Source organism: Macrobrachium nipponense, chromosome 5, assembly GCF_015104395.2.
Source record: "Macrobrachium nipponense isolate FS-2020 chromosome 5, ASM1510439v2, whole genome shotgun sequence".
NCBI classification, from domain to species: Eukaryota; Metazoa; Arthropoda; class Malacostraca; order Decapoda; family Palaemonidae; genus Macrobrachium; species Macrobrachium nipponense.
The window spans coordinates 20,201,195-20,217,900 of NC_061107.1; the positions used below are offsets into that span (position 1 = coordinate 20,201,195).

A 16,706-nucleotide genomic window follows, 5' to 3' on the forward strand; every position below is an offset into this window, starting at 1 on the left:
TTCTTGTCCCTTCAGATAATATGGAAAAAAAAATGTGATTTCGAACGGATGGACGGAGCAGATAAATGCGATCAAGAAAACAGATAGTCATGCGGACAGAGAGGCGCAAGTCATGATTTCCGGTCGATAATCTACTACACAAATATTTCAAGCGATTCTTCTTGCGCGTGTTGCTTACCTAAGCACAACCAGGTAACAGAGGTAAGGGTGATAATGCTGTCTGGGTGAAAAGCAGTTTGCTTGGGTGTGACAAATCGAATTATGCAAGAATGAAAATCAGAGAGAGAGAGAGAGAGAGTATAAAATATCTATACACTTACATATTACAGTACATTAAGCTACAAATATCCTTTAAGATCCAATTCGCTCTACCTCGGAATTAATATATTTTCATATTTGTTAACCGAAGAGGAATTTTTTCTGTTGATAACAATTTCGTCTTCTCGTGGGTTCGGACCAGCGGACAGAGGAGAAATCAGGATTTCTCCAATTATTATCAATTATTATAAATTCACCGTCGGTTAACATACATGAAAATATATTAATTTCGAGGTATAGAGAATTGGATATTAACGGACATTTGTAGCTTAATGCATGTATGTGAGTCATGGTGATGTGATAAAAATTCATATATACTTATACATGTAGTATATTATATAATATATTATAATATATATATATATATTATATATATATATTATATATATATATATATACATACATACATACATACAATACAATAAATATTATATATATATATATATTATAATATTATATATATAATATATAATATATATAGCTATATAATATATAGATTATTATATACTATATATATATATATTATATATATAATATAATTATTTGTACGTTTGTGTGTCAGTGTGTGGAGAGAGAGAGAGAGAGAGAGAGAGAGAGAGAGAGAGAAAGAAAACCAATTACTATCATCTGATCCGTGTACTTCAAAGTAACCACGTGGTTCAGTATTGCGTCATCTTCAGACGCAGAGTGACGCACAGGCGTACCTAATGACACGAGGTGGTCCCACCGTGTTCTTGACGGAGATGAACGTGCGTTGCTTGCGAACATCCAGCCTGAAACTTGTACGCAAACGTGTAAAAATGTAAAGAAAAAAAGAAGGTAGAGCATTAACTCATGACACACTAAACCGACAAGAGGAATGTTCTAGGACGTGGCAACCGTATTCAATAATCTTTTTAAAAAATCCGTCAGTTGACAATCATCTCGAAAAGTCTAATTATAGAAGTAAAAGCTTGCATGTCCTATTTCACCGGATATGAGAAAAGAAGATTCAAAGTTCTGAGTCAAGATGAAAAAGTGTAAATTTAAATCCATACTATTCATGGGCAAGTCAATAGATGAGCAGTATACCCATAGACTAATAAGGAAGCTTCATTAGACATTAATAACAGAGGACTGAAACAAAAGCTTTCCAGTAAAAGATGCCTATTTGCCTCCTGAATCGACGATATAGACGTACATGACCGTAACAATAGGAAACTGTCTCGATGAATTTATCAGATTTTTTCATCTAAACAAAACTATTAAGGCCTAATGGCCTATATTATTAAAACATGTTTTTACTTTTCCTTCTGTAGACCCACTGCGTCGACGTCACAGTCTCATACTAGTATCAGCAGCAGCGGGAGTGATACTACAACATCAGCTTCGTAACTCGACACCTGTACTAGCTAGATTTTTACGAGCTCTGAAGTGGCCTCCGTGCGTTTGTTTCTTTATGCAAAAGTTACGTGCTTGTGTGTTTGCCGCATGTGCCATTGTTAGTCAAATGTTGATACCATGTGATTCTGTTGCGTTGTACCCACATCGTTCTTCAAAGTGTGCTCTTTATTGGTCATTTGTGCATCCACAAGAGTTAGCAGAACAAAGCGTGTTCTTTATTTTGTGCATCCACAAGAGTTAACAGAACTCTGTGCGCGCGCATGCGCGTTTTACGTCTACAGTGTCCGCGGGTGGTCCCGTAAGTGTCTGAATCCTCAAAATCCAATTAAAGCGTGCTTTATATTTCTTATATATGAGCGCGCATTCGCTTAAGAAGCAATTATGCTCTTCGGAGAAGCAAAGCCTGTTGTTGTGTGGATCACTTCACCTCGTGAGGCGTAAAAGAGTGATTCCAGCTAAATCCTCTCGTAAAATCCGAAGTTAAGGAGAACTTGGCCGCCCATACAATGCAAACGGCTTTGTCGAAACCGACACTGTCCGATACGTGTCGTAGGCAATGGTCTGTCCGTCCCGGTTGCGAAACATGACTGATGGAGAAAGATTTTTATTGGTGTTTTTTTCATTATGGACAGAAATCCTTTTGGAAGGAGTCAGAAAGGAAATTGAGTTGATTAACGACTCCCCACGGGAGGGCATACTCGAGCACACACACACACACACACACACACACACACACACATATATATATATATATATATATATATATATATATATATATATATATATATAGATATTATATATATATATATATATATATATATATATATATATATATATGTGTGTGTGTGTCCTGTGTGTGTGTGTAAATTTTTACTTCCACAACCGTGGACGAAGAATACAAGGGAATCCTCACGTGAAAATAAATGTGCATAGACCAAGACCTTCGACTTTTATCCTCAAGTCAACTACTATGTGCGGTTGCTAGCCACAAGCCCATATCCAACCTGGCTGTGACTTGAATCAGTCATGTAACCACCAGGAACGTGATTCACTGCTTCTTAGATCAGTCGAAGCGAGGTTGGGAATATTTGCTCACGGGGGTTATACGTGCTATATTACTTACATACATGCATTCATATAACATGCATACATTCATATACATATACATACACACATTATATATATATATATATATATATATATATATATATATATATATATATAATGTGCCATGTGGTGTGCATTGCACGCAGAAGGAAAGCAAGCAAATAAAAGGAAGTAGCCGTGGATGAGTCAAAGATTCCAAGGATAAGAAAGCACACAGAAAAGGACTTCAGTGGAACAGCATCCATTAAGGAAACGATAGTAAAAAAAAAAAAAAAAAAAAATCATTCGTTACAATTAAAAAGAAAACGGCTGGTGCTTAACGAGAAAGCGAAGGCCAAGTACTTTTCAAGAAGGCCCGTGAATATTTTCTCTCGTTTTCTCTTTCACGAAGACTTTCTTTCTTTGACTGGATGCTTTCTTTCAGTCGGGAATTCCAGAAACTTCCCAAGGAAGTTTTTTACTTTTATTTTATTTTATTTTTTTTTACATTCTGTTTTTGATGGGACACCAGTTTATTCGTTGGTAATGTCTTGTATAAGCTGGATAACTAGACTGGTGAAACTTGTCTTTTATTAAGCTTTATAATTTATTTGTGGTCTATTTTATGGGACCCTTGTTCGTTTCCTGAGAATTGGAAAATGCGTAATCTTCTTATGATCATTTTTACTTTTCTGTAAAAGCAAACCATTGAGATGTCTGTTTGTCTGTCCGTCCGCACTTCTTCTGTCCGCCCTCAGATCTTCAAAACTACTGAGGCTAGAGGGCTGCAAATTGGTATGTTGATCATCCACCCTCCAATCACCAAACATAACAAATTGTAAACCTCTAGCCTAAGTAGTTTTTATTTTATATAAGATTTAATCTAGCCATTACCGTGCGTCTGGCAACGCTATATGGCAGGCACCCACGGGGACGTGGCTGAAAGTTTGATGGACCACTGCTCACATAGTATTATGCCCTACAGAAAACATTTTTTACCTTTTTTTTTTGTCGTTTAGCTAAACATTTCAGAAATACATTCGCAAGTTACTGATAATATTATTTGTCTAAAAAAAGGTCAACCCCACCAGCTTCTTCAAGCAATAAAATGTCCACTCATGAAAAAGAAAAAAATAGAAAGAGTAATAGGGAAAAATAAATGAAAATGAGTTCAGAAGCCACAGAACAGCGTAATAAAAGAACTGTGAGGATAAAACCACATTTCCTTTCTGTTCTGCGGTAACATAAAAATAACAACTTATATTATACGAGAAATATTTCCCAATATGCCCTACATACGCGAGTTTGTTTTATCTTATTAATTTATCGTTTTCTTTATTCACCGTCATCTCGTTTCATCTCCATCATTTTTTTTCCTTTAAGTACCATTTGTGTCCTCCCTCTCCCACGACTATTCTAAAAATTGTCTTTCAATGCCTCATAATCTTTTTGCATTCTTATGTTTCTCCCACCACCTTCAGTTCGCATTTATACTGCCATTTTTTTTTTTTATTCTATCATGGTTCCTCATCCGTCGTCTTAAAATATATTAATGTAAGGCATTTTATCTCCGTTAATAGGAAATTAGGAATGTACAACAAAATTAGTCTCTTCAAGAGAGAGTTGTACTTTTATCATTTCCGTAGCTAATATTTTCTTCAGAAGTACGTTTATATTCAGTTCATTAGGGCATTTTCAGTGTCAAACACGCGCGCGTGCACACTAACACCGCACACACACGCAACACCACAGCACGCACACACATACATATAGATATTAATTATATATAATAATATATTATATATAATATATATATAAAATATATATCATGCAGTTGTGCCACTAATGTATGACCGTAATACAATAATTTTTACATATTCGTTCACACATATACATAACATACATATTATGCACACATACATACATACACACATACACATATGTATATATAATACTAAATTAAGTTTCATTAAAAGCCTTTTAGATTAATACCAAATTATTATCCATTAATTAGAGGCTCATTAACATGACGAGAGAGAAAGAGAGAGAGATAAAATCCAGGTACTCATACGTCACGGCGGCATCCAGCGTCCCCCATGACGTGTTCGATGACGTCAGTATTGTGTCAGAGGTCGCTATATAAGCTGTAACTTCGGGCGGACGGGACGTAAACTTTCCTCTGCCGCAGAGCACGACGCAAGGACGAGCGAGTATACCTGAGCCGTGCATTTCGAAGGCACTGCTTGGAGAAACCTTTCTCTAGACTAATACGCCACCGCACGTTCCTCCCTCTCCCTCCCTCCCTCTCTCTCTCTCTCTTTTTCTCTTTTGCTCGCTCTCTCTCAAAAGTCTCGTCCGACCAGACCCGTAACCTTAACCTTTGTCCTGTAACTGTTTCCTAGCCCCCCTCCCCCACCCACCCCATCCCCAAACCCCCCCTTCTGTTTGTGTCTGTTAACCCATCCTATTCGCACCTTCCCGGCATTCCTTTGTTTACCCGAACTCAGCTTTTGAGTGTCTGTCCAGTTTGAAGACGAAGTTTAGTGTCGACTGAGAGTTCTATATCAGTTTCATTTGTTTTGTTACTTGCTTAGTGTTTCATGTCTACTCAAAAGCACCTGCAAGGAATGGTAAACCTGACAGCGCAAGGGATCTCTGCCCAGGTAAGTGTTATTTACAAGAAACTAAGAAGAACACTGTTTGCGTAGTTCGTTGTGCGTTCAGTATACTCTTTTTAGAACTAGAGATTATTATTGCTTCAGTCTACGAGTGAATTTGGCCCTGAAATGAAACGATATTCAGTTAAACGTGTTTTCTGGTTGATCTTAGCAATTCATTTCCGTCAAATGAAGATTTTTTATTTTCGTTTTTGATTACCTGTGCTCTTGTATCTTCGTTGATAGATATGGCATTTTTAATAGATTCTTTATCGACAAAGCCAATTCACACACTGATTCTGATTTTAAAAATGTCCCTTCAAAACACCAAACGATATAGAAATGCTGAGTTCGCTTCAAGTTGCAAAAACACCTCAATTTTTTTCTTTGCTTTCTGCCAATATGGAGAACTCTCAAATTCAGGCTTATTTTGTCAATAAATAGGGTTGAATTCTATCGTATACCACTGAGGCCTCATTCGTAATGCGTCGAGATCATTTACTGTTCTCATTTAGCTACTTTTTTTTTTTATTTACTTTAGAAAAAAATATTCTAACATTGAGAAGGCTTTCGAAACTCAGCTCTCATTCATTATCAATGACAGCTGAACCAGTGCTGGAAATCTCTTCGCTTAGAACTGGATATATTGTGACTGACAAAAGGGTTGCAAATTTTACTGCTCATTGCATGTAATAATAATTTGTAATGCAGGTGATATTAATTACTGTTGTTGCTGTTGTTTGGTTAAAGAGACAGTCGTATGCTGAACAGAATTTAGCCTACTCGAGTTTCATAAGGACCTTAAGCAAACACCAAAGTAATCCACTAAATATAAAATATCACATTTTGAGCAGTTATATTGTTTACGACAATAATGACACCGATTTCTGTACAACATCGGTATTCTAAAAGTAATCAATTTTAGGATTCAACCAGTTTTCTAGCCTGGAGGTTGCCTTTGCGCGAGTTTATGGGACGGTGCGTAACGTCCCGTGGATGGGAACCTGATGTCTTGACTTTTATTTACTAGTAATTTTTACGATAAGTGCAAATCATATGGTTACTTTAAATTTTGCGGTATTGCGCGTGGTTTTAACTCCTTTTTGTGCGAAATGCACCAATAGAATGCAATGAAATGCACAAAAACATCTATGCATGTAAATATAGTATATGTATGTATGTATAGACACACTCATATATATAGTATATGGTTATATATATATTAGATATATATATATATATATATATATATATATATATATATATATATATAAAAGAATTATTTTATATGATTATTTTTTCTTCCTCTAAAAAGGTCCCAACCCCCCCCAAAAAAAAAAAAATAAAAGAAACATTTGAAAAATATAGTAGGTATATGTGGGTTTCAGTTTTTAGGTCGGAGATATTTACCGCCACTTGAGAGAAGAAATGTTATATATATCTTATCTATATATATATTTATATTATATATAATAATATATATATATATATATATATATGTCTATATATATTATATACTATATATATATATATTGTATATATATATGTGTACGTATATATATATATATATATATATATATATATATATATATATGTATGTATATATATATATATAGATATAGATATATATAACATTTCTTCTCTCAAGTGGCGGTAAATATCTCCGACCTAAAAACTGAAACCCACATATATCCTACTATATTTTTCAAATGGTCTTTTTATTCTTTTTATTTTTTTTTTTTTTTTGGGGGGGTTGGGACCTTTTTAGAGGAAGAAAAAATAATCATATAAAATAATTCTTTGGTGGAAACTAATTCTCTGGTATGAAATAATTCTTTGTACGACTATACGGCGGTGACGTAGGTGGCAGATTGTCTAATTCTGAGTCATAAATTCTCTAGCAAGATATCATAATGAACGATGGAACAGGTTATCCTGTGTACTTATTTTCATCAGTAATATAATTACAGAGAGAGAGAGAGAGATAATCGTTTCTTTATTTAGAGTGATGCCATTGGGATAGTAGGAGAGGAAGAGAGAGAGAGAGAAAAAAAAAAAACATTATCTATCTACAACTGAACAATATATACTATGCGGTTCAGTCAAGTCAAGCCTATCAAAGTTCTTTTTTCAGATCAGGAAATTCATCCACGATGTTACAACGTTCTCTCTCTCTCTCTCTCTCTCTCCTCTCTCTCTCTCTCTCTCTCTCTCTCAATTTATCATTTATTTCCTACTTACCTACACACACATACACACAGTCGTAATAACTTGGTCGCACTATCTTTTTTGAAGACTTCGCTCATTTTTGGAATAAGAAACTCTTCCGGCTTATTCATTATTAAGATTAAATGTTTCTGAATACCAAGTCCGTTGCCATCGTAGGACGCCTTGGAAGAGCGGCAAAGCCATCAAATAATGTTATTAAGCCGTGGAAAAACAATACAGGGTTCAAGGTTTTTTTTCCCAACTATGTAATGTTTGAATATTCGATGCAGTTGGCTTTAACATCCTTGGAGGTTTTATATAAGAACGATCCAATTACTCTCTCTCTCTCTCTCTCTCTCTCTCTCTCTTCTCTCTCCTCTCTCTCTCTCCAAGCATTCATTAAGACGTCATTTTTTAGGTATTACGTTCCGTCTCTAACTGAACTCCATTCATGGCCTGGCGTCTGACAGACAACTCGAATTCGGTCGCAAGGACATACTATTTACGAAGGCAAAAAATGCATACGAAATAACTGCTTCCTAATTCTCAAGAAAGACAGTTAGTCTACATTGCGCAAGTTCTTAGGTACAGATATGATATACAACCCAGTTTTTTTTTTTAGTGTTCTTGATATTACTCATATTAAATTTAATTATTTTAAATTTTCAAGCAGTGCTTAATTGTATTAGCACGTGCCATATATATATATATAATATATATATATATATATATATATATATATATATATATATGTGTGTGTGTGTGTGTGTGTGTGTGTATATATATATACACATACATACATATATACATACATACATGCACAAATATATACATACAAGTATATATACGTACATACTGTTTTTCATTCGATATCCGGTCGTAATCAGACTTGTATTCAAACCTCAGAAGAGTTTTTTTTTCACAAGGTCAATCTGTCTAAAACGGTGTAAATATATAGTATGATTAGTTACTTAACAAGCTGGCGAAGTATTAGAGAAAAGAATGGAAATAAGACTAAATGATCAGTTCTAATTAAGTATTATTCCTACTACTAACAAGTGTGCGCCTTGTAGGAGATCGTACCAAAACACGTGCGGTGCTGATGGTTGATCGTGTGACCACACCTCACACTGAACTACATAAGAGAGAGAGAGAGAGAGAGAGAGAGAGAGAGAGAGAGAGAGAGAGAGAAGAACTGGTCTCAGGAGGAAGCATGAAGTCTTGCATTAATTACTCCCAAAGGGGGGAGTTCGGTGTATTTTAGTTATATCTGCAAATACTCTTACGCTTTTTCCTCGTCGAAATCACCATCCACACTTCTGTGTATCCTGGGGTTGTTAATTAGAGGAATTCCAATTATTACGTAATGCAAATTTTTTTTCAGCCCATATTAAATTATTACAAATAACAGACTACGATTGAAATTTTTTAATACGAAAAGTGTGTTAATAAAATTGTCCACGATCACAAAGGAGCCAGATCTTTTTTATCTTATCTTTTGTTAGAGAAAATATACAATATTTTACAGTTTTGATAGTATTACATGCAGAATTTTATCAAAGTTGACTTACATTTACCAGAATTTAACATAATTTTTCGCGTGTTCATTTGACAAATAATCTATGTATTTCACTGTTAATATTTTTCTGTAGTTACTGGTTACCCATATAAGATTTTATCAGTATATATATATATATATATATATATATATATATATATATATATATATATATATTTATTATCCTTGATCTTATAAAACGGTCTTATACTATCGTTTTCGTCTTGTATTCCTGTTTTGTGGGCTACAGCCTGATCCCAACAACATAGTCACAAATCAGAATTACAGCAGTGTTGATTAGTGTAATACAGGATCATTGTGGCCCAGAACCTCGCGGGATATCGAAAACGGACCAGATTACATTTGACATAAAGACTTGGCTGAGGTTAGAGTGGGTCAACTTGAGCGAGGTCAGATTAGGACACTTCCTTATAATTACCGTCGCTTATTTCCCTGCATTTTAGCTCGTCATTTCGTTTCTGTACAGGATAGCAACGCACTTTTATAGGAATTATTCTCAAATGAGATACGAAAAATAACCTATAAATTTACGCGCAGTTTCTGATCATTTCAAATGATAGTCAGAGTTTCTGACAAGAAACAATCATTCTTAAGCTTTTCAAGAGATATGCAAGCGTGAAAGCAAAGTTCTTAAAAAACCTTACAGTCAGAGATTTTTCAGGTGAGCCACTTTAGACGAAATAAAATGTTTTATGAGGCACATGATCAGAGAAACGCTTCCTTATGAACAATTTTCTAACCAGTGACACCAAATGAACGTAAGTTTAATCTACACCATACAGTAAAACATAGTATCCTAAATACACGTGCTCTTATAACATGCTTGGCTGTAGTGGGGGGAGAACCGTCTTATACAATCGTTTCACTCACCTTTTGTTATAGTTCACGGGAATTTCCGTAGACTCACTGACTGAGTTTTCCATGCAATGCTGACATCCACCTGGAAGAGATCTGGAAAGTCCACGCGGAGGGAAAAAGACCGGGAAAACTTTTTATGAAATAGGGAAACACAATGGAAGAAATTTTAACCTTTTTTTGAGAGAAGAAGAACTGGTAATGTATCATTAAAAAAACAGCAGAAATCCGACGCAAACATTAATGAAGTCAAACTCCGGCGCAAAAGCGTTTTCTGCACAGCCGCTACAGCGTATAATCAAGGCCACCAGAAATGTATCTATCTTTCGGTGGTCTCGGTATAATGCTGTGTGAGCCGCGGCCCATGAAACCTTAGCTACGACCCGTTGGTGTGACCTGTCGTATATTGCTGCCAGACGCGCAATTATTTCTAACTTTAACCTTAAATAAAATAAAAACTACCGAGTCGAACGGGTTGCAATTTGGGACGTTTGATGATTGGAAGGTGGATGATCGATATACTAATTTAAAACCATCTAGCCTCTGTAGTTTTTCATATCTGAGGGCGGACAGGAACAATTGTGGACGGGTAGACATAGCCGCTACAGTAGCTTTCTTAACAGATAACTAAAACGTGACAGGCGTAGGCAAGAAAGCAAAGCAAGACATCAAACGCGAAAATCCATGCATAACAAAAACTGAGACGATGATTAGGGTAAACTCAGACGATTATTAGGGAGACACTTCACAACGTGGCGCAAGGGGGAAGGCCTGTTGCGTCATCTCTCACATACAGACGCGCGCACGTACACACGTACGCACGTTCAGGTATGCGCTGGGCCAACGTTGTTGTTCCCGGAAAGAGCAAATGAAATGCCGTGTGATGTTAAAGAGGAGTCCTTTGACAGAAAAATTATAAGAATCGTCAGTTACCCTTATCTAACGGAGACGGTAATTAATTGAGATTTTATTTTTTATTTATTTATTTATTTATTTTGCTTCTTATTTCTTAGCGTGTAAAATTATCATCATTATGATTTCGATTTTGTTTGCTTTTCAAGTTTATCAGTACACGTAAAAAAAAGTACAATCCTCTTTGATTGTGTACTCTTAAATTAACAATGGGTTGTTGCTTGTGAACAGACATATGTACTACAAGTAGGTGCGTGAACATTAAATTACGTAAGGTCAAGAAGCCAAATGAAGTCCCCCCTATGCGTTGAGGCGTTATGCATTTTTTTATTATTATTATCCATCACAAGTTTACGCTATAAACAAACCACAAAGAAACAAAGAAACATGAAAGAATGATGAATGAAATATATCCGGGTAACTTGAATTATTTGTATTTCACAACAGCAGTCATGTGTATACGTAATATCTTTTTGTTAGTATTGTAATTTAGTTTTAAGCTTATATTTTTATTCTTTCTTTTGACAATTTTGTTTTGTTTTGTTAGTGTCGCATTAGTTTTGAATATATATATATATATATATATATATATATATATATATATTTATATATATATATAATTTATTTCATATTTCCTTGTTCGCTATTATTATTGGTTATCATGTATATATTTTTTTAGAGCTTCAAAAGAAGGAAGGGATTAAAATCAACATTTACATTAATAATTCATATAGTTCATTGGTTCATCTTCTTAATTAACGATATGATTGCTATTGCTTCCCTTATAATTCTAACTGGAAACCTCCCCCCGGTATTCCAGAGAGTCCTGGTGACAGCCCTGGTCATCATCAGCCTGTTTCTGGTCTCGGGCACGTCGGCCAGGTACCTAGATGACGAATGCCCTGGTGTCATGGGCAACAGGGACCTATACGAGAAGGTCGTCAGGGTATGCGACGATTGTTCCAACATCTTCCGTATGAATGATATGGGCACCAGATGCAGGTGAGGGTAACTTTTTTTTTTTTTTTTTTTTTTTTTATAGTTTTCTGTAAAAGAAAACTTTGTCTGTCCGTCCAACTCAGATCTTAAAAACCACTGAGGTTAGAGGGCTGCAAATTGGTGTGTTGGTCATCCACCCTCCAAGCATCAAACATGCCAAATTGCAGCCATCTAACCTCAGTAGTGTTTATTTTATTTAAAGTTAAAGTAAGCCATAATCGTACTTCAGGCACCGCTGTAGGAGCCAACAACACAGGCCACCACTCCTTTTTGTATCACAATTATTTTTGACACAGTATTTTTAAGGTTAAAGTAAGTCATAATCGTACTTCAGGCACCGCTGTAGGTACCAGCAACATAGGCCACACTCATTTATGTATCAAAATTCTTTTTGACATAGTAAATATGGTAGTAATTTATGATAATGATTATGTCATACTGGAAAATAATCTCTATTGTCTTTACTTTTGCCATTTTTAATAAGATTTTTCAAGAAATGTCTCATTAGAAACTGGATAGACCTAATATATTCATTATCTATCTATCTACTATCTATATATATATATATATATATATATATATATATATATATATATATATATATACTCATATATATATATATACTCAAATAAAATATGCGCGAATACTAAGTCAAGCGCACAAAAGGGAATATTCATGAGTATCACATTAAAAAGAGCCGCGATTTCCACCTTGCAGGAAGGACTGTTTCTACAACGTGGACTTCTTGTGGTGCGTCTACGCCACGGAACGTCACGGCGACGTGGAACAGCTCAACAGATGGATGAGCATCCTACGAGCCGGGAGAAAATGAAAAACACGCCCTCCAACTGAAATATCCTCTAAAATAAGCTCCAGGACCACACGCCAGAATATACTCCATGTTTTCAAGTGATACCGATACATTGTGAACATGACATATCAGCCGGAAGAAAAAAAAAAAAAAAGAACATCAGCTTAGATATGGAAACTAACATCAGCAGTCATCTTGTTTTTCCCAGTGTATTCTTAAATGAATATCATTCTGCTTTATTTTATTTTTCTCAAATGATTTCGTAATTCACATTCCACGCCTGTCAGCAATGTTACTGTTGAGTCAAGGTTATTCAATAGGTTCGGTGAAGTTTAAGTATAGCTCCTCTGCTTTCCTACGTTATCAGATAACCAACTTTTTTTTTTAATCCATATATCCCAATCATAAATTTCATTAAATTTAACACCAGCCAAAATTATAAATCATTTTGAATATCTGTGATTCTCCAAGACAGATGAAGGACCAGCCTTCATTTTTTTAGCACTATCCCAAATGACCAGGTAACTAGATGCCAGCTGATTATTTTTTAAAGTCCTCTTGGAACATAAGAAACAAATTCGCATCACACTTGAATAATCACGTTCAATATCTCCTCAATATCTCTCATCATTTGAGGTCTCAACCACCATCCCCAGTTCATTACCATTAGCAGTATTTTTTGCCAAACCGCGCAATTCTTAGTTTTTAGGCTTCTTAGTTATTTAGTTGACTCTGCGGAGATGAGCAGCCTCCCTTTATTACTTCTTAACTTCCTGCTGCCACCGTTTAGAAATCACATCTTCGTTCCTGTATCCTCATTCCTGAAATTGACCCTTTTTCAACCAGAGGGTCAAAATAAGGACTATATTTTCTGATATCTGTTCTAAGAAACCACAAACCTGAAATCATTGTGATTCTGATAACCTTCCTCCAGAATTTCACTTCTAACAAATAAGGAAGCCAAAGCCCTAAGTGTCTTTCATTCTGTCTCCCTATTGTTTTTTGACACGTAATCTCCTTTATTTTTCAGCCTTCCCTTTCAGTATCATCATTATCAACGTGAAAAAGAATTTCTAAAGTAATTTTATTGGTGGAAATGGAATTCATCATGAACGACTGAGTAGATCATTTCAGAACCTGACTGATGATCGATCAAGTGATGCTACATCAATTTTTTTTTTGTCAAAGATTCATCGTATTTCCTGGCTTGATCGTTTATATATTATTATAGCATTGGTTTTATAACTTCGTCAATTCGTATTTATTTATTAAAACTATTTATTTTGTCTTTTGTTTTCATGTAATGATGCGAACTTACCTCATTCAATGATATTATAGGATATTCCTTCAGGACTTCCTTTAAGGACATTCTTTTAGTGATAGGAATTTCTCTCCGCTTTCTCCTTCTTCTTCCATTTCCTTTTTGGATATGAGCTTTGTATGTTTCAGTCTTCTCATCTCGACGAATTGACACATGTAATCTGATTTTGTACCCCATTTCAACAACGTGTGATCCTACCATCAGCTTACTCGGGACCCGTGCAAGATTTTCCCCTCACTCATAAGTTATAAACATTATATTCCTAAATTTTAATGTAAATCAAAACATGCTAAAATCTATGGTCAAATAGAGCCTTGTTTCACCAACGAAAATTAAAATAAATACGAAATAATTTTTCTATACTGTTTAACATGCGCATTAGTTATTTTTTTTATTTTCATTCTAATAAATAGATCGCAAATATCCTGTCCTGAAATTCCTGTATCTTTATCGCAATGCGAAACACATTTTACGGACCTTTTTAGGCCCTTCCATAGACCTCTCCTTCCCCCACCCCTCACAACGGCAACACCAAAGCAGTTATAGTAGATTCACATCAATGGATTTGATGTATAGGCCTGTCCCTTACGACGCTCCTGATTGGCTGTTGATAAGCCAATCACAGGGCAGGAAACTCTTTCTCTCTCGAGAATTCACGTAGACAGAATGTATGCTCCACCTCTCCTCTTCTCCTTCTTCAAAATCGAGCTGAGAAGACTCCGGAAACATTTCATTTGCTCCTTCGTCTCGTTCTTGCCATTTCCTTCTCTGAAACCCACATTGATGATCTCATTTGGAAGGGGGGACGCTTTTATTTCTAACCAACAGTTGTAAAACATGTTCCCCCTTCAATTATTCGATAACCAAATGTATATTATTTATATATTTTTGTACGATGCGCTGAATGCAGGCGACACCGAATTGTTAATTTATTACTCGTTCTAGTTATTACCATACATTTTAGTTATTATTCAGTAGACGTTTGTCCTGTTAAGATAATGATAATATAAGTTGTTGGTGCCATGATAATTGTTTGTTTACGTTTTCTTTCTCTTCTTTGGCCAAAGAAGAGGCTGGAGAATTTGTTGTATGAATGAGGTATTTCAGAATTATTAGTATTATTATTAACACAATCACTTAGTCAGTCATTCAGTTGTTGTTAGCATATTTATTTACTCATTTATTTATCATCTATCCTCTGTCCATCTACCTACATTTCCATCAGGTGCTAGGGTCAATCATGAGTGGAATAAACTAGTTTAGAGTCTTTGATTAACACTCGCATTTATTTTTAGTCACTTGGATGAGTTTGTAACACTTTGGAAGAAGTTGAGAAAAATTGAGTTTGAGAAGGAATATTCGCTTGTTTGTCATTTTTACATCATTTGCATCTATTTTAGGATTATTTTTGGCAAAGCATAGTTCAAACGGGACAGGTCCTCTTGTTTATGCCCTTATTTATATATATGTTTATATATAATATATATATGGGATATATTATATATCTTATATATATATATATATATATGTATATTATAATATATAGATAAATATATATGGGATACAATTATTATTTTTATTATTATTATATAATTTGCAAGTGTTCTTCATTTGAAGCAGTAATGAGAAAATATATCCAAGATATCTATACATCCCAGTGTAATAGAGATACTGAAGACAAATCTGAGACCTGACTTATCAAGAAAGGCCTGTCATTTGTTTGAGAAAAATCTATCTGAGCCCTGAGAAGTGTTTTAAGAAAAATAATGTCGTATACGAAAATAAACTCTGCATTATGAAGATTCTTCTCATTTTTCCCTTTAATTCTCGTTGTTTATTTGACGATTCTTGATAAAAAGGCTGGACGGTTTTGTTAACTCTGATATAAACATGATTTTCCAAGTGGAAATTTTCAGTTCCTATAGTTTGCATAATAATGTGAGGAATGTTAAGAAATTCACAGCCTCGTAAAGAACAAATTGTTAAAGAATCCACAATTATATGTTAAAATATATTTCTATGCAAAAATGAAAGACTTTCGAATACCTGAACTGTACCTCATCGCTTTACATTTTAACGTCTACACTGATGAGGAATACCGTTCGGGAGTTCGAAATCGTCATTCTTCTTTTCATGTTTTCGGTAGCATGACCCAATTTCATCAAATTGGTAAAATAGGCTTAAAATCGGTCCTGGTTGTGTAGTCTGTTGGCTAGTATTTCTAATGCCAATATAAGGGGCACTGACATCGTAGATTTCTTTGTCCTCGATTATTTAAAGTAAATAAAATGGGAAAAATGTAAATATGTAGATATATGAACAAGGACCAACGTTACGGTGAGACAAAGTGGTCGTATCCAAACCTGATCCTGACTTAATGAGATTGTCGAGTGCATTTAAAAACTCTTCTGTTTTTAGCTAACTGGTACGCCTATTTTCTATAAATAATTAACAAAAGCATCTAAATAAACTGCCAGTTCTTTCTGAGCGTTAAAGTGAACTGGCGGCGCAATATCAACCGCCACTAGTTTGAATTTGCGATGTATAAACTTAGCATAGTCGCACAGTATAATACAA

General features: G+C 35.0%; 1 protein-coding gene across 1 annotated transcript; it reads left to right on the top strand.

The window, feature by feature from the left end:
• Window positions 1-4,956: 4,956 nt before the first annotated feature.
• On the top strand, window positions 4,957-15,602 carry LOC135215238 (molt-inhibiting hormone-like). Its single transcript, XM_064249755.1, has 3 exons — window positions 4,957-5,450; window positions 11,819-12,000; window positions 12,715-15,602. Exons 1-3 carry the CDS (start codon window positions 5,388-5,390, stop codon window positions 12,827-12,829), a joined length of 360 nt encoding a protein of 119 aa, XP_064105825.1. The 5' UTR covers window positions 4,957-5,387; the 3' UTR covers window positions 12,830-15,602.
• Window positions 15,603-16,706: the final 1,104 nt, after the last annotated feature.

Coding starts and splice junctions, on each gene's coding strand:
- LOC135215238 (XM_064249755.1), top strand. CDS start 5,388: ATGTCTACTCAAAAGCACCTGCAAGGAATGGTAAACCTGACAGCGCAA. Junction 5,451..11,818: donor CGCAAGGGATCTCTGCCCAG/GTAAGTGTTATT, acceptor CCGGTATTCCAG/AGAGTCCTGGTGACAGCCCT. Junction 12,001..12,714: donor GATATGGGCACCAGATGCAG/GTGAGGGTAACT, acceptor TCCACCTTGCAG/GAAGGACTGTTTCTACAACG.